General features: G+C 42.4%; 2 protein-coding genes across 5 annotated transcripts in view; both read right to left on the bottom strand.

Moving 5' to 3' along the window:
* LOC129452502 (histamine N-methyltransferase-like) overlaps window positions 1-13,696 on the bottom strand; it is a 98,492-nt gene extending 84,796 nt beyond the window's left edge. Inside the window, exons 1-7 of one of the 2 annotated variants that reach the window (XM_073855069.1) lie at window positions 13,517-13,687; window positions 13,076-13,220; window positions 12,940-12,992; window positions 12,705-12,812; window positions 12,452-12,579; window positions 12,025-12,118; window positions 4,986-6,427 (exon numbers count right to left, since the gene is read on the bottom strand). In XM_073855069.1, the coding sequence (XP_073711170.1) occupies window positions 6,078-6,427; window positions 12,025-12,118; window positions 12,452-12,579; window positions 12,705-12,812; window positions 12,940-12,992; window positions 13,076-13,220; window positions 13,517-13,529 (891 nt within the window). In that variant the 5' untranslated portion in view covers window positions 13,530-13,687 and the 3' untranslated portion in view covers window positions 4,986-6,077. Of the gene's footprint in view, window positions 1-4,985; window positions 6,428-12,024; window positions 12,119-12,451; window positions 12,580-12,704; window positions 12,813-12,939; window positions 12,993-13,075; window positions 13,221-13,516 lie in introns of those variants that run through there. The other variant, XM_073855070.1, reaches the window with a different exon arrangement.
* A 1,278-nt stretch (window positions 13,697-14,974) lies between these two features.
* The window catches only part of thsd7ba (thrombospondin, type I, domain containing 7Ba), a 346,688-nt gene continuing 343,342 nt past the window's right edge, over window positions 14,975-18,320 (bottom strand). For all 3 annotated transcript variants that reach the window (XM_055214506.2, XM_055214508.2, XM_055214507.2), the window contains one exon: window positions 14,975-16,897. In XM_055214506.2, the coding sequence (XP_055070481.2) occupies window positions 16,816-16,897 (82 nt within the window). In that variant the 3' untranslated portion in view covers window positions 14,975-16,815. The remainder of the gene's footprint in view (window positions 16,898-18,320) is intronic.

Raw genomic sequence — 18,320 nt, 5'->3', positions numbered from 1 at the left:
ACACTTCCTGTTTCTCTGAATTCGCCATAAATTTGTCGCCTTGCCATTACAACACCGTTCGAGATATCAAAAATCCCTTCGCAATTTAGCAAGTCCAATGTCTCAGCATCATGTTCACCACGTTTGGTGTCAATTGTATGAATTCCCTAGGAGAAGTATTTAAAAGTTCATGACTGACACACTTCCTGGCGCCTGGTGGTGGCGCTATACCTGAGACTCACAATAGACACATCGATGCGATCGGAATCTTCAGACGAACAAACGCCCCGCTTGGCATAACAATAAGAATTTTTTTGCCTTAGATATAAGACACTTCCTGTTTCTCTGATTTCGCCACAACTTTGTCGCCTCGCCATGGCAGGACCTTTCGAGATATCAAAAATCCCTTCGCAATTTAGCAAGTACAATGTCTCGACATCATGATCACCACGTTTGGTGTCATTCGCATGAATCCCCTAGGAGGAGTATTTAAAAGTTCACTGCATGCATTTTTTAAACGATGCAAAATAGCCGACTTCCTGTTGGGCGGAGCTTAAATGTTAGAGGGCGAAAGTTGTTCGGGTTGATGAGATCTATAAGCGTACCAATTCTCGTACATGTGCGTAAATTTTTGCCCGATCTGTGCATCAATGGTTTCTTCTGCATTACAGGGGGCGCTACAGAGCCCCTGTGCCACGCCCGTTGTCCAGCCTTTGGTTTTCTGCAATGACGGACGACTCTGACGTCTGTGCCAAATTTCAAGAGTTTTCGAGTATGTTAAGGCACCCAAAATCCCCAAAAGTGTTAAAAAAAATAAAAAAAAAAATAAAAAAAAAAATAATAATAAATTTGAGCAAAAACAATAGGGCTTCGCACCTTTCGGTGCAGGCCATTCTGGCCTGCTCCTCGGTGCTCGGGCCCTAATAAATATAGCTGCAAGCAGCGATGGCGGGCCCTCGCACGTTATTTTTCCGCTACACGGTGCGTCCGAGAAAACGATGCACGGTGGGCAAGGGCCTCAAGTGGGTAAATATCAGTGGGCTATTTAATGTTGTTACTGACCCATTTGGGGACTGTAGGTAAAAGAAACCCCACATTTTAGACAAACGGGGGGGGGGGGGGGGGGCTAGTCAGCCACTAAATAGACACGCCTTTATCTGACCTTTTTGTCAACACTTAACTGCCAACAACTCTGATGTGTGTGCCAAATTTGAAGTTAATCCAAACACGCCAAGAGCCTTAAAAAAGCCTTAAATAAAAGTAAAGTTTGACGCGTTGCCATGGGAACAGCGTTCGAGATGTCAAAAATTCCTTCGCAATTTAGCATCTCCAATGTCTCAGCATCATGTTGACCACTTCTGGTGTCAATCGAATGAATATTCTAGAAGGAGTATTTAAAAGTTCACTGCATGGAACTGAAAGGCTTCAATATGCCTTTAAAATGAAAGTAAAGTTTGACACGTTGCCATGGGAACAGCGTTCGAGATATCAAAAATCCCTTCGCAATTTATCATCTACAATGTCTCAGCATCATGTTGACCACTTTTGGTGTCAATCGAATGAATATCCTAGAAGGAGTATTTAAAAGAACATCAGATGGAACTGTCAAAAAAATCCACCTTTGTGACTGACACATTTCCTGGCGCCTGGTGGTGGCGCTATACCCGAGACTCACAATAGGCACATTGATGCGATCGGAATCTTCAGACGAACAAACACCCTGCGTGTCATCACAATAAGACATTTTTTGCCTTAGATATTAGACACTTCCTGTTTCTCTGATTTCGCCATGACTTTGTCGCTTCGCCATGGCAGAACCGTTCGAGATATCAAAAATCCCTTCGCAATTTAGCAAGTACAATGTCTCGACATCATGATCACCACATTTGGTGTCAATCCCATGAATCCCCTAGAAGGAGTATTCAAAAGTTCACCGCATGCATTTTTTAAACAATCCGAAATAGCCGACTTCCTGTTGGGCGGAGCTTAAATGTTAGAGGGCGAAAGTTGTTCGGGTCGATGAGATCTATATGTGTACCAACTCTCGTACATGTGCGTACATTTTTGCCCGATCTGTGCCCCAATGTTTGTTTTTGAATTACAGGGGGCGCTACAGAGCTCCCTTGCCACGCCCGTATTCCAGCCTTTGCATGAGCCTAGTGGCACGCGACTCTGACGTGTGTGCCAAATTTCAAGACTTTTCGAGTATGTTAAGGCTCCCAAATTAGCACAAGTGTTGAAAAAAATAAAAAAAAAAAAAATAATAAATTCGAGCAAAAACAATAGGGCTTCGCACCTTTCGGTGCAGGCCATTCTGGCCTGCTCCTCGGTGCTCGGGCCCTAAATATAGCTGCAAGCAGCGATGGCGGGCCCTCGCACGTTATTTTACTGCTATACGATGCCTCCGAGAAAACGATGCACGGTGAGCAAGTGCATCAAGTGGGTAAATATCAGTGGGCTATTTCATGTTGTTATTGACCCATTTGGGGACTGTAGGTAAAAGAAACCCCACATTTTAGACAAACGGGGGCGCTGGTGAGCCACTTAAGAGGCACGCCTATGTCTGACCTTTTTGTGCACACTTAACAGTCGACAACTCTGATGTGTGTGCCAAGTTTTAGGTTAATCTAAGCACGCCAAGAGCCTTAAACATGCCTAAAATTAAAGTAAAATTTGACGAGTTGCCATGGGAACAGCGTTGGAGATATCAAAAATCCCTTCGCAATTTATCATCTACTATGCCTCGGCATCATGTTGACCACTTTTGGTGTCAATCGCATGAAAATCCTAGAAGGAGTATTTAAAAGAACATTGGATGGAACTGTCAAAAAAATCCACCTTTGTGACTGACACACTTCCTGGCACCTGGTGGTGGCGCTATACCCGAGACTCACAATAGGCACATCGATGTGTTCGGAATCTTCAGACGAACAAACGTCCTGCGTATCATTACAATAAGACATTTTTTGCCTTAGATATTAGACACTTCCTGTTTCTCTGATTTCGCCATGACTTTGTCGCTTCGCCATGGCAGAACCGTTCGAGATATCAAAAATCCCTTCGCAATTTAGCAAGTACAATGTCTCGACATCATGTTCACCGCGTTTGGTGTCAATCGCATAAATCCCCTAGGAGGAGTATTTAAAAGTTCATCACATGCGTTTTTGAAACAATAAAAAATGGCCGACTTCCTGTTGGGCGGAGCTAATAGGTTTAAGGGCGAAAGTTGTTCAGGGCGATGAGTTCTATATGTGTACCAACTCTCGTACATGTGCGTACATTTTTGCCCGATCTGTGCCCCAATGTTTGTTTTTGAATTACAGGGGGCGCTACAGAGCTCCCTTGCCACGCCCGTGGTCCGGCCTTTGCCCGGACCTGATGGCCGACGACTCTGATGGCTGTGCAAAATTTCAAGAGTTTTTGAGTATGTTAAGGCCCCCAAATTGCCCCGAAACGTAAAAAAATAATAATAAAAAAAAAAATAATAATAATAAATATAGCTGCAAGCAGCGATGGCGGGCCCTCGCACGTTATTTTACCGCTATACGATGCCTCCGAGAAAACGATGCACGGTGAGCAAGTGCATCAAGTGGGTAAATATCAGTGGGCTATTTCATGTTGTTATTGACCCATTTGGGGACTGTAGGTAAAAGAAACCCCACATTTTAGACAAACGGGGGCGCTGGTGAGCCACTTAAGAGACACGCCTTTATCTGACCTTTTTGTCAACACTTAACAGTCGACAACTCTGATGTGTGTGCCAAATTTTAGGTTAATCTAAGCACGCCAAGAGCCTTAAATATGCCTGAAATAAAAGTAAAGTTTGACGCGTTGCCATGGGAACAACGTTCGAGATATTAAAAATCCCTTCGCAATTTATCATCTACAATGTCTCTGCATCATGGTGACCACTTTTGGTGTCAATCGCATGAAAATCCTAGAAGGAGTATTTAAAAGAACATCGCATGGAACTGTCAAAAAAATCCACCTTTGTGACTGACACACTTCCTGGCGCCTGGTGGTGGCGCTATACCCGAGACTCACAATAGGCACATCGATGCGTTCGGAATCTTCAGACGAACAAACGTCCTGCGTATCATTACAATAAGACATTTTTTGCCTTAGATATTAGACACTTCCTGTTTCTTTGATTTCGCCATGACTTTGTCGCTTCGCCTTGGCAGAACCGTTCGAGATATCAAAAATCCCTTCGCAATTTAGCAAGTACAATGTCTCGACATCATGTTCACCGCGTTTGGTGTCAATCGCATAAATCCCCTAGGAGGAGTATTTAAAAGTTCATCACATGCGTTTTTGAAACAATCAAAAATGGCCGACTTCCTGTTGGGCGGAGCTTAAATGTTAGAGTGCGAAAGTTGTTCAGGTCGATGAGATCTATATGCGTACCAACTTTCGTACATGTGCGTACATTTTTGCCCGATCTGTGCCCCAATGTTTGTTTTTGAATTACAGGGGGCGCTACAGAGCTCCCTTGCCACGCCCGTGGTCCGGCCTTTGCCCGGACCTGATGGCCGACGACTCTGACGTCTGTGCAAAATTTCAAGAGTTTTTGAGTATGTTAAGGCCCCCAAATTGCCCCGAAACGTAAAAAAAAAATAAAAAAAAAAAAAAAAATAATAATAATAATAATAATAAAAATAATAATCCGAGCAAAAACAATAGGGCTTCGCACCTTTCGGTGCAGGCCATTCTGGCCTGCTCCTCGGTGCTCGGGCCCTAATAAAAATAATAATCCGAGCAAAAACAATAGGGCTTCGCACCTTTCGGTGCAGGCCATTCTGGCCTGCTCCTCGGTGCTCGGGCCCTAATAAATTCGAGCAAAACCAATAGGGCTTCGCACCTTTCGGTGCAGGCCATTCTGGCCTGCTCCTCGGTGCTCGGGCCCTAATAAATCCGAGCAAAAACAATAGGGCTTCGCACCTACGGTGCAGGCCATTCTGGCCTGCTCCTCGGTGCTCGGGCCCTAATAATACTGTAGCCTATTGGTTAAGTATATGTGGCTAAGAGACACTCAAGCTTACTTTTTATTTCATTGTTACATGGAACAGAAACAGAGAAATGCTAACCGAATTAAGACAATATTCATGTTATTTTTTACAATAATACTGTATAATGAAGGCAGTGTTATTTCAAAAACCTATCATAGACAGCAACAAGAATAAAAAATAAACTACCAAATAAACTAACAATGAATTGATATAATGAATTTTAACTATTTAATTGTAGTTTTAAATGCATTTATCTTTAAAATGTACTGTATACAGCTTAAGCCAGTCTCTGTCCTTGCCAAATTAAAAAGAGTAAAATCATACTCTTTGAGCATATCAGTTAATAAGTCATTACACATTTGTATTTTGCTACCGAGGCACGTTTTTATCTGTTTTGTCAAGTAATCTATAATCCCCATAGACCTTTATTTAAATGAAAAAATGTGTGTACATTACGAGACACAGGCTATGGAATGACCGTTTATTATGTTTTATAAAGGGGTTTCCTGGACAGGGCTTCTGTCCTACACTCTAAAAATGGCTGGGCCACCTTTGACCCACAATGGGCAAACACTGGACAGAACACGCGCTGGGCCAAAAATTTACCCAATGCTGGGTTATTTTAACCCAACTGCTGGGTTATTATACCCCATGGTTGCATAACAACAACCCAACATTGGGTACTTTTTAACCCAGCAAGGGGTAATCTTCAACCCAGCATGTGTTCCGTCCAATATTTACCCACCATGGGCCAAAAACAACCCAGCCATTCCCAGAGTGTAGTCCCGAGTTTAATTTTAACATTTACCAGTGACATTGTTTTGTCTTAAGATGCACAGCTGTAGTGTTTTTTGTAAGGTATGTTTGTAAAAACTTCTTAAATGACCTAATATAAATGAGGCCTGGTCCTCGATTAACCTAAACTTGTCCAGGAAACCACCCCTTTATGTTATAATAAGCCAGACCCCCATATTTTTGGAATTCAAAATGTAAAAATATACTGTAGGACATCATTTGGATTGGCATGAAATTGAATGCTAAACACAAAAGTCCTTTGGAGGTCAGGTCAGATATTATGGAGTCATTGGGCTACGGCTCCACCACTACAACTTCCATGCTATTGTTGAACATTATCCTGCCATCCACCTCTTTACTGCAGTCTGGATGTCTCAGTAAGTCCAGCACTCCTTTCTTCAAGTCCTCAGGAGCGTTCTTACTGAACTCTATCACATGAGTTAGGAAATCCAAAAGCAGTTCTCCGACCTCATCTCCTTCTGTGAAACACTCTGTGATGTCTATATGGGACTGAAGCATATATTTACTGTATGGGATGTCCTTGGTATCTAAGGTCTTTATATCTCCTGTAGTAACACACTGGATCTCAGTGTTACCGAGAGCAGCTCTGTAGGTCCTCCATAATTTTCGCCATCCACTCTCACCTATGCACACACAGGACTTTGTTAATAACTAGGAGGTCAGAGAGACCCAACCAGGAAAAGTTAACAAATTAATGGAAGAGAATCCTGTATGCAATTGTACATGCAATCATTTCTTAAATTCTTACACTTACTTACACATCCTTTGACACATCATAAAAATACATCACTATGTTTCAATCACACTTCAAATTGAATGTGTCTCTTATCTTAGTACAGTGCTCTATGCCACTGACCCAGGTCTGTCAGGTTAGTTATTAGATAATCTGTTCCCTTTCAGTCGGTCACTACGACGTCACATCGTGACCGACAAATTGGGAACTCGCTTAGAGAGACCAATCTGCTTCGTACTCTACTAAAACGCCAATGAACTTGGCATTGAGATATTTGAATAATGCTGGCGCCGCCCCGCCAGGTGCGTATATAAGCCACAGGTGCAAATATGGAAATTAGCTTTTTCGCTTCGAAAGCCGGCATTATCTGCTACTGAGAAGCTACTCTCTGCTCTTCTGGGAATGGTTGCTGAAGTTGATTGACAAGCAGTACTAACACAGCGGACGCTCGCAGTATTCCACTGCTCTGCATCTTTTTTGTTTTGAGTTTAGTGTGTGCGTTATCTCTCCCTGTGCGCATCATCAGCTGAGCACCTAAAGAGTGATTTCCCTAAAGAGTGATACGTGAGAGCTCTGTGTCTTTTTAAAGACAGCCACTCTCTCGTATATTCGGAGTTCAGCGTCCTTTTCAGGATAGCTTTTCCTCCGTGTGATCTTGGATGCGAGAAGTACAGGGATTCCAGTGACGGTCACGAGCACTGTCTTCGTGCTTGGGCATCGAGCACTCCGAGGCTGCGTTCGTGGAGAGCTTTTGTTCTCTCTGTTAGAGCATAACCCTCTTGGATTGCGGAGACGACTGTCGTTTCTACGGGAACGACGTCCGCGCCTTTGCAGTGCTGAACGCCGCCATGGTGCGGCTGTCAAGCGCTCGCAGGACGCTCTTCGCATCACTACGCTGAGTAGGACGGAGGATGCATCCTTCACCTACCGGCCTTCTCATCCTCAGCCGGTTGAGTCGTGTTCTGCGATTTCTGCCGAATCCATTGGACCTCCTTCTGATCCCGTCACTTCTGCAGCATCAGTGGGGTGCCCATTTCTTCCCTCCGAGGCGGAGTCGCCCCGGAGATGGCGGCCATGCCCGCTCGAGTGGCGGAAACGGTAGAGTTGGAGGGGTTAACCCCTCTTTGCCCGAACCGTCCTGCCCACATGATTGGTACTTCGGAGCTGCCCGGGCCTCTATGGTCCTCATCTCCTGTGCCTGCCTTTCCCGACGGCACGAAGAGCTGACGTGATTTGCGGCCGTCTCGGCCGTTCAGCTTTCACCCATCACCTCCCTCACCAACGGAGCCGCTAAGGACGGGGATCCCTTCAGTGGAGCGGGGGGTTGCGATGCAGCTGCGTTCCTGGAGGGACCACCCAACCCTTCCCTCCCGTGTTTGTATAGACAGTCGTCCGGTTATGGGCGCTGCCCATCAGGCATGCGGAGACTCTGCTTCAGCCCTGCACGCAATAACGTTACTGCAGGTTCACCAAGCGAAGGCTTTAGAGATTTACGAGGGAAGCCGCGACCTTCAGTCGTGCGATGTCCACCACAGTGTTCAAGATCGCCACCTTTGGCTATGTCTGGCTTACATGACGGACGCAGACGAGAACAACTTGAATGCTCCTGTCTCACAGACCGGCCTCTTCGGCGAGCCTGGGGAGTCGTACAGCTCCGCTGCGCATACTGAGGTGATCTCCTAGGTCGTGCTCCGGCGGAAGAGAGCTGCCCTTGGTCCACCAACGCCGGCTCCTCAGTCTGCCTCTCGCTGTCGGCGTCCTACGGTGGCCACCTCTGTTCCCCTCCTCTGACCCCATCTCGGCAGTGCAGGGGAACCGGTCGTCAGCAGCTCGTTCCGCCCGCTTAGCCGCTTCCCGTGAAAATCGGGAGTTTGTGGCCAGAGACGGGTGACCCAGAGTGGCAGAGGATCACTCTTCAGGAGACAGTGATTCGCTCCTTCCCCCGGTAGAGGGTCGGGTGGAAAATCCTTGGTTTGCATCTGTTCCACTGTCTGTCTCGCTTCGCTGCCCCACCGCGGGTACTTCGGTAGTGTCGTTAATTCTCCTCGTATGGTCACTGGATGTTTCGCTTCAGTTCCCAGCCCGTATCGTTGGGTTTTACGCACTATCCGCCTCGGTTACAAATACAATTACCGGCACTCCCCAAAATTCTCGGGCATTCGTTGCACTATAGTGAAAGCATCCGATGCACATGTACTGCGTGCAAAAGTCCATGTCCTGCTGGCGAAGGACATTTCGAGCCGGTCCCTCTTACCGAGAATGATGATAAGGTTTTTCCAGCCTTTATCTCATAGTACCCAAAATACGCGGTGGGTTACGACCGATTTATTTACGCACCGGCTCTACAAATGTGATCCTTTAGGATGATACGCTGAGGCTCGTATTTCAATATTCAGATCAGTTTGCAGCCTTAGACCTGTAGACGTGTACTTCATGTGTCCATCTCCTCTCGCCTTAGACCGTTTTTCGCTCTGCGTTCGTGGGGTGGGCATATTAATACTAAGTACACCATTCGAGCTGTCTCTCTCTCCCCATGTCTCCATGAAAGTGCTAGTCACGGCATTAAAATCTCAGAGAGAGAGATTGTTCGCATTCTGCTTATATTTACATCAACTTATAATAGCTCGTTCTTGGCAGACGTGCGCGAACACAGAGATTTAATGCTTTGGCATCTTGCTCGTTTAAGTCATCAGGTCAACTGGGAAGAGAGCAACTTTGCCCCGTGCAGAGGATCATTTTCACAGTATGGAAATAGACTCGATCGATTTATTGGCGTGTTTTATAATAGCGCACACCCAGTCTATTCTGACTTGCCTCGGTTTAGTTTGAGGGTAGAACGCGGTCCCTCTGAAACAATTTCAGAAGCTCCTTGGACATAGGGCAGCAGCTGCGGCTGTGATACTGCTCGAGCTACTTCATATGAGACCGCTTCAGCATTGTTTTACGATCGAGTCTCGAGGAGATCGTGGCGCAACGGCATAAACCGTGTAACCATTACACCTGCGTGTCATTTCTATTTTACCCCGTGGTCAGACCCAGCATTTCTGATAGCAAGATATGCCCCTGAGTCGGGTCTCCTGGCATTCTGTAGCACATGCGATGCCCCCAGCACGGGATGAGCAGCCACGTATGACGAGCTTGCAGTCTCAGGGGTGTGCATAGCACTCCAACTGCCGCGAGCGGTGCACTGTATATCTGGGACTAGTACGCTCCGCTATGGAGATGCGAGGGAAGGATGTATTAGCCGACACCGACAACATTGCGACTGTTGCGTTATTTACTGTTAAGGCGTTTTTTGCGCTCTCGTCACCTGTTCCATCTCGCTCGTCATCTCCTCCTTTGGAGTCAGAAGCATCTGAGGTCCCTTCGTGCCATTTACATCCCGGGATCGCTCAATACAGCGGCAGACGCGCTTTCCAGAGCTGCGCGCCCCGGCGAATGGCGACTCCACCCCCAGACGGTCCAGCTAATTTGGAAGAAATTCGGTCGTGCGCAGAGATCTATTTGCGTCACCGGACAATACCCACTGTCGCCTGTTTTATTCACTAACCAAGGGCGTGGATGCGTTGGCACACAGCTGGCCGCGAGGGACGCGCAAATACGCATTCACTCCAGTGAGCTTAATCGCACAGACACTGTGCAAAGTCAGGCAGGACGAGGAGAGCCTTTTATATTAGTCGCCCCGTACTGGACGACCAGGAATTGGTTTTCAGAGTTAATGCTCCTCGCAACGCGAGGACCCCAGAGAATGCTTAACATTGTGCTTTTATATCTTCAACATAGGTTAGATGGTAGACTGTCACCCTCCACCATTAAAGTTGATATCGCCACTATTTCTGCTCATCACTCACTTATTAACGGCAGATCAGTTGGCCAGCATGATTTGGTTATTAGATTTTAAGAGGCGCTCGCAGGCTAAACCCCTCGCGCCCTTCCTCTATTCCTCCCTGAGACCTGTCCATAGTGCTGAAGCCCTACAGATCCCGCGTTCGAGCCTTTGCAGTCTGCGAATCTGAAGTTTTTGTCAATGAAAACTCTGACCCTGCTAGCATTGGCCTCCGTGAGGCGAGTAACGGATTTATATGCATTCTCTATTGACGATTTGTGCCTTCAGTTTGGTCCTGCTGTCTCACTGAGACCCAGACCAGGCTACGTGCCCAAAGTTCCCACCACTCCCTTCAGAGATCAGGTGGTGAGCTTGCAAGCGCTGCCCCTGGAGGAGGCAGACCCAACCATGGCTTTATTATGTCCCGTACGAGCGTTACGCCTCTATGTGGATCGCTCACAAAGCCTCAGGACTTCAGACCAGCTCTTTGTTTGTTACGGTGGTCAGCAGAGAGGGAAAGCTGTCACTAAGCAGAGGATGTCTCATTGGATAGTTGATACTATCGCCCTTGCTTATAATCTGCAGGGCATTCCTTGTCTATTTAATTTGAGAGGTCACTCTACTAGAAGTGTTGCCTCATTTTGGGCACTCGCTCGTGGTTCCTCGCTAACAGACATCTGCAGAGCTGCTGGTAGGGCGACACTTAATATGTTCATTAGGTTTTACAGTGTTCGTGTCGAGCACAGAGAACAGGCTCGCAGGTCGGCTTGCAGCCTCCGACTGCTGCTCCAAACTGAGCTCAGTATGGAAGGCCATCAAGGCAAAAATGCATAATAATTTGATTTGTCTTCCTCTGCTGCCTTGGCAGACTGATGTTGCGGAGCATCCGCTGCCAGCCTCTCACTAGCTGCATCCTCGCGAACCTGTGTTTGGCTCGGGCATCCACATTGCATCCCACCGGGTTCCTTTGTGAGTATTTTTCCATGGGGTTAATCCTACTAGCCCACGTTTCCCTCAGCAGAGCACTGCTTTGCTTACACAGCCACGGCTGTCATTTATACCTCAACTACGGTTGACTTTCGCCCACCAATAGCCCTTAACGGGGCGGTGGCTTCCGCAGCGTTCCTATACCGCTCAGATAGGGCGCTTCCCAGTCGCTGGCACTACTGTGGGGTTAAAGGAACATCTAGTGCCCAGCCTTCTGCCTTAAAACCTAATTCTCCTTATCCTTAAGTGGAACCGGAGGGCTTTACGCAGACACTGGAAGAGGTCAGCCCTCAGTGGCGTTTTGGTAGGGATTCCCAATTCATCGGTCTTTGGGATTCCCAATTCGTTGCCACAGGGCTGCTCCCTGCTGTTTATCGGCCGGTCACACTTTCCGGCTTTCTCAGCGAAATGAAGCTAATTTCCATATTTGCACCTGTGGCTTATATACGCACCTGGCGGGGCGGCGCCAGCATTATGCAAATATCTCAATGCCAAGTTCATTGGCGTTTTAGTAGAGTACGAAGCAGATTGGTCTCTCTCTACGCGAGTTCCCAATTCGTCGGTCACGACGTGACGTCTCCGTTCCCTTCCTTCAGGGAATGTGGGTTACATACGTAACCGAGACGATCTAAATGTATACAAATAAGAGAGGTTGTGTACTTCTGAGCATTTACCTGACACCAGAATGATTAAGAGTTTTCCATCTTTATCTAAAAGACTCCGAAAAAATGAGACAGTGGCCTCTGGATCTTTCACATAATACAGCATCTGTTTAACACAAACAAAATGATTTTAATAATCACTGTTTGTTTATTACATCATCTATGGCTATAATTCATTGTGAAAACTGGTTAATGCATACACAAGTTAATCCACAATCTATGGACACACTGAGTAAGGGGCAATTTGACATCTCCAATTCACCTAACCTGCATATCTTTGGACTGTGGAAAACTAGCAACCAGGGAACAAACCAAATATTAGAAATGACTAAAAATATTTTTTGTCAATATTCTAATTATATACTTTATACTTCAGCTGTTATTCTGAATGTTGAATTTTAATAAATTATTTTGAACTCCACTGTTGGTATCTTATAACCTGTATCAAGTGAATGAAGTCCATCTTTTTTTCAAGGTTTTTCTGCCAGTGTTTTTCAAATTCAGAAGCTGTCATCTTATTCCACGTGAAGTTTATATAATCAAGATTGGGCATTTTTGACACCAGAACTAAACAGAAAAACAGCATGAATATTTTTTTAAATACATCAGTTTGAATGATCAGTACAAGTAGAGCTTGTCTATATTATGAGCTCAGTCAATATTAACATCATGGGTTAAATAATAACCAGTACCTTTATACTTGTGTAACATGTCATTACTCGGTTCCACCACTTCATTGTTAACTTTGACATGTGGATGTTTCATGTGTAGCTGTGCTAGAATCTCTAGATCAATCTCACCTAAAAATTACACGAAATGTGTAAATGAAGGGTAAATGTAAACTCTGTAAGGTATTAATAAAATATAAAATAATAATATAAACCAAATGTATTAAAATATAATTTAATCAATAAAAGTATATTGTACCTGCTCCACTCCCTACTCCCATTAAATTAAAAATGGGCCGTCCTCCACCAATGCTGAGAAGATACATTATATTACAATACTATATCTGGACATGCCACAAGAATACGATATGACATTATATAAAATAAGACATCACCTTCCCAGTATGTCTGGTAGAGTATTATGGATGAAGTCCTGCATACATTGGTGCTCTGATGAACGATCCAGAAAGAGTTCAAATGATTTGAGGTATCTTGAAGTATCTTCAACAAGTGATGTGAATGGAGCTGCCATGGTCCTTGCTAAATAAAACATGTAAGTGGTGTTTTAAAATTATCAAATGAGAAAAAAACTAGAAAAACCCACTAGTTTACTGTAGACGCATTTCATGTGATCTCGACAGGATATCTTACAGTATTTTACGTCCACACTAGATCAACGTGTTTTTCGTCATTATATTTACCAGCAGGTTATTGAAAGCGTGACTCATTGTGACTATTTTACACAACTGTTTGATTATTTTATGTACACATGATTGACAGTGATACACTGAAGTCGGTCTTCTTAACATTAAACGAGCAGAAGCGCAACAGCTTACCTTTACTTTCCATCGTTTAATGCGTGACGACGCGCAAACACAGCGCATCCACACAGCTCTTCAGCTCCTCAGTCAAAAAAATGAAGAAAGACATTTGGGGTGTAACCTATAACTAACTCTTTTCCAAACTTTGTTTCTTTGCATAGAAAAACAACGTCTTTTTCTTCTACGTATTCTTATTAAAAGAAGAAAAAAATACAAGCATGCTACTGTTAATATCTAGCCAGCCTATATATTTATATTCTTTTTATGAATTTGTTTATCAGATTTACTTGTTGAAAACAACTGCAATATCAAAGGACGAAAATGATTTGAGCGGCTACAACCACTTTGCCCTGGTTTGTTACTATTATGTCAATATTAACTTACAAAGAGATCATTTACGAAGCAAATAATCTTATTTATTTATTTTTCCCCCACAGAAGCCAAGGTTAGTTGCCTACCCAGAGTGGCACCACTCAGATTTCTACGAGATGAGGTATGAAGCTCATTTCTGCCCTCTTGTGTTCTTTAGTGTAATGTCACATCACAAATTACTAGTATATAACAAACACATTACAGTTATGACACAATGATTATAAAATAAAATCTAAAGAAAATAAACATGAATCATTAAACAATTAATTTAACAATTAAACAATTATGTATTTGCTTGTTCATTACTGTTCTTTAACACATCTTTCTAAAATAACCATAGATTTATTCAAAATTGCTTCTAAAATGTATTTGAGATATTAAATAACGCATCTTATAAAGTCAAAACATACACAGAGTTATAGCTTATTTTCTCATAGTTTAAATATAAAAATCTTTTATTTGTGTCACACAAAAGATGAATTTAAAGTTTATATGAACAGTGATGGTAATAATCATGAGACATTTTAATGATCTTTAATCTGTCTCTTACAATTTCCTTAATACAAGACACACAGCAATTTACCTGCTTTCTATCTCAGTCAGTTTGACCATGTCATACTGATTTGGCTACTGGTGAATAGATAATTAAGATTTAAGAAAAGAGTAATTTTTTGGAAGCCTGCAAAGAATTATGGGAAATACATTCTTCTGGAGTATTATTAGGGCTTAATGGATAAATTAAAGCTGACAGAATGGCATCATCCAGACATGTGTCCCCTAGGTACCACTGACAAAGCCATTTAAATTCATCTCATCCTTGAACAGAAATGACAGGCTTTACTAATAAAAACTGATTGAACAAAAGATTTCAATGATTAAACATAATGGAGTGCAAGTATGTGATGGGCAGCACTTTGTAGACAAGTGCAAAAGACTTTGGAAATGAGCAATACAGTAATACATTTAACAGAATTATGTTTCATTTATATATTATAAATTATATTTTATCTCAAGTGTGTTTGTCATTTCCATTTTTATGATGGGTACTAAACATTAAATCTCCAATGCAGTCATGTTTTAACAAATAATTCATGAGAATCATTTCCCACCGAGTATCACAATTTATTAGCATTTTCGTTCAACTCTTCAAGTACACACAAAAATACTATTTAAAGTAAAAGTCAATTCTTTACAGGCAACTGTATATAGTGCTGAGAGCATACTGAACATATTTGAAAGAAGCCATGTAAACAAGTCTGTTTTAAGGGGCAACAAATCAAAACAAAGAAATAAATAAACAAAAATCAAACGAACAAAACACACCGCTGACTAGAAGAAAATTTCCATAAAAATGCAAGGCCACTTTGGAATAATCCAATGTATGACAAAATCAATCCGGCATGCACACGCACAACTGGGATTTAAAATAAACATAGATACATATATTGCCATTTCTCCGCTGGGTAAAAAACTGATATGAGCTATACACATTTTACGTTCTCATATGGTGGAATAAATTAGAAATACGCCAACGTCTTTTGATTTAATTATTCCAGAAGCAGCAAAATCTTTCTGATGAATATCAAGATCATACAGAAAACAATTGAGGAAGTGTAACCAGACTGAACTTACAAATAATACGGAAAACAGAAGAAAATGTCATGACACAACTTAAGTAAGGTTGCAAGAAAGATGCTTTATCATCGTATAAAGAAACTCAGAAACTGATGTGCATGTATGTATAAAAAAAAATCACAACATGTACATTCTTTTAAAAATGATTTATAGATCTGATGTGGTGAAGTCAGGGTTTAATTACCTTATAATGAGTATGACAAAAATAAAAAAAATAGCTTTCTTTTCACAGGGAATACAAGGAGTTAAGTCTTGAAACAGACAATCAAGACAAATACGCGCCTGCAAGAACAAAAAGTCTATAAAGCAAAAACAGCTAAAAAATCTCAACACTTTTATTAAAATACAGAATCAGCACCTGTACTCTCTTCTGCAAATGAAAAACATTCGTAATAATGATGATCGCTCTTCTCTCTCTTCCAGTATAATGCTCATGCAGACTTTACATAAACGCATTGGTCCACTGTATCTGTGCTACAGTAAATGAGTTCCTCTAACTGCAGGACACTGTGGGAAGCTGCTTCGGAAACCCATCTGTGCGTCACAGGGACACAGTTCATTATCCGCTGGTCTCAGAACAACTTCATCAATTTTTCAGCTGCTAGACGGAGGTTAAAGGTCAAACGGAGCTGGGCGGTGGAACCGTAGGGGCTGATCGTCACCAGACCTCTCAGTATAAATAAGCTGTGTTTTGGTTTACTGTGTGGATCACACACACACACACACACACACACACACACACACACACACACACACACACACATACATTCAGAGGCATTCTACAATGAAAACAACAGTTTACAGCAGTCCTTTGCATCACGATGAAAAACACTAGAAAATCTGTTTGAACACAAATGAGGAAACAAAAGAATGACAAAAGCACTAATATAGTGCATAACATATCAGTCGTTTCATTCACCTTCTCTATTAATGAAAAAGTCACTCCAGACTTTGCTGAATGTGACTGATGCGCTAACATCAAATGCCCTTCCGCTGTATTTTTTTTATCTTTTTCAAGATATATGAAAAAACAGGGCAAGAAAATGTCAAAGTCCTCCATCTTTTCTGTGGAATGTCAGCTGGGTCTCGTACTCTCTTTGAATGTCATGATTTTTCCGTATGATCACTGATCCGAAGCCGTCATTGTCGTCATCTTGCGTGCCTGCTGCAGATTTCAAGATTGAAACGTCTTCCTGTGTCTGTCCATTCAAGAGGATTCCTCTTTGTTATTTTTGGAGTGATGAACATTTTGAAATGTTACAAGTAGTTCAGCTTGTGCTTCGAAAGTACATTCGCATTGAGCTCGATCACATGTCCACATCTCCATCATAGGCCAGAGTCAGGGGCTTCTGGGGTGGAGATGCACTTTTGCTTTGCTTGGGTAGTTTGCTGTGATAGAGATAAGAAAAACAAATTGCATTTCAGTCCTTCAGTGTAGTTCTCAACTGTACCACTTGATGGAAGCAGCATGACATCATGAAAGGCTTAAAGGGAAAGTTTACCTACAAATAAAAATACAGTCATCATTTACTTATACTGAAGTTGTTTAAAACCTGTGTACATTTCTTTGTTCTGCTAATCACAAATGAAGATTAAAAAAAAGGTTAATAAAAAAAAGATCTGGGGCACCATTCACTTCCATAGTATTCTTTTTTTCCTACTATGAAAGTCAAAGATGCCCTGGTTAGTTACAAACATTCTTCACAATATCTTCATTTGTGTTCAGCAGAACAAATACACCTATACAGGTTTTAAACAACTTGAGATGAAGTAAATGAAAACAGAATTTTCATTTTTTGGTGAACTTTCCCTTTAAATGTGCAAGGTGTAAATTTTAGCACCATCTAGTGGTCAGGTTGCGAATTGCAACCAACGGCTTAGTCCACTGCTCACCCCTCGCTTTTGAAACACATAGAGAAGCTACGGTAGCCACCATCGGACAAACATGTCATTGTCGGAGACAACTTAGTAAAAATATTTGTCCGTTAAGGGCTTCTGTAGAAAAATGGCAGCACAAAATGGCGACTTCCATGTAAGGAGACCCTCGCTGTATGTAGATAAAAAGGTCTCGTTCTAAGGTAATAAACACATAACGGTTCATTATGAAGGGTCTTTATACACCCCTGATAAAATAGATTTGTATATTATGTTGCATTTCTGTCAAGAGATCCTTCTAAAAATTACACACTGCACCATTAAATTATATCACAGTGAAAATATTGAGGTGTTTAAAGGAAAACACCACAGTTTTTGAATATTTTACTATGTTCTTACCTCAACTAAGACAAATTAATACATACCTATCTTTTTTCAATGCGTACACTTAATCTTTGTACAGCGCATTGTGAATGTGTTAGCATTTAGCCTAGCCCCATTCATTCCTTAGGATCCAAACAGGGATGAATTTAGAAGCCACCAAACACTTGGGAAATGACACCATGTTTTCCCTATTTAAAGAATGTTACATGAGTAGTTACATGAGTAAGTATGGTGGCACAAAATAAATTTTTAAGCGGATAAAAAATGAGAACTATATTCAGGCTATGTGCAGGAATCATAGAGATGAATTTGTATTTTATTTATTTATTGTAAATCTTATTCATTTTAGCATTTTAATTTTTAAATCAAATTTGAAACTGTTAACATTAGTTAATGCACCTCAATCAAACATCAATTACTGTAATGACATAAACAAGAATTATAAATGTTTATATACAATATATTGTAATTAGGGATGCACCGAAATGAAAATTCTTGCCCGAAACCGAAAACCGAAAAAAGGAAACCAAGGCCGAAAAACCGAAACCGAAAG

The sequence above is a fragment of the Misgurnus anguillicaudatus genome, chromosome 17 (genome assembly GCF_027580225.2).
Source record: "Misgurnus anguillicaudatus chromosome 17, ASM2758022v2, whole genome shotgun sequence".
Lineage (NCBI taxonomy): Eukaryota > Metazoa > Chordata > Actinopteri > Cypriniformes > Cobitidae > Misgurnus > Misgurnus anguillicaudatus.
Note: the sequence above shows the minus strand (reverse complement) of the source record. Positions and strands in the feature narration are given on the sequence as shown.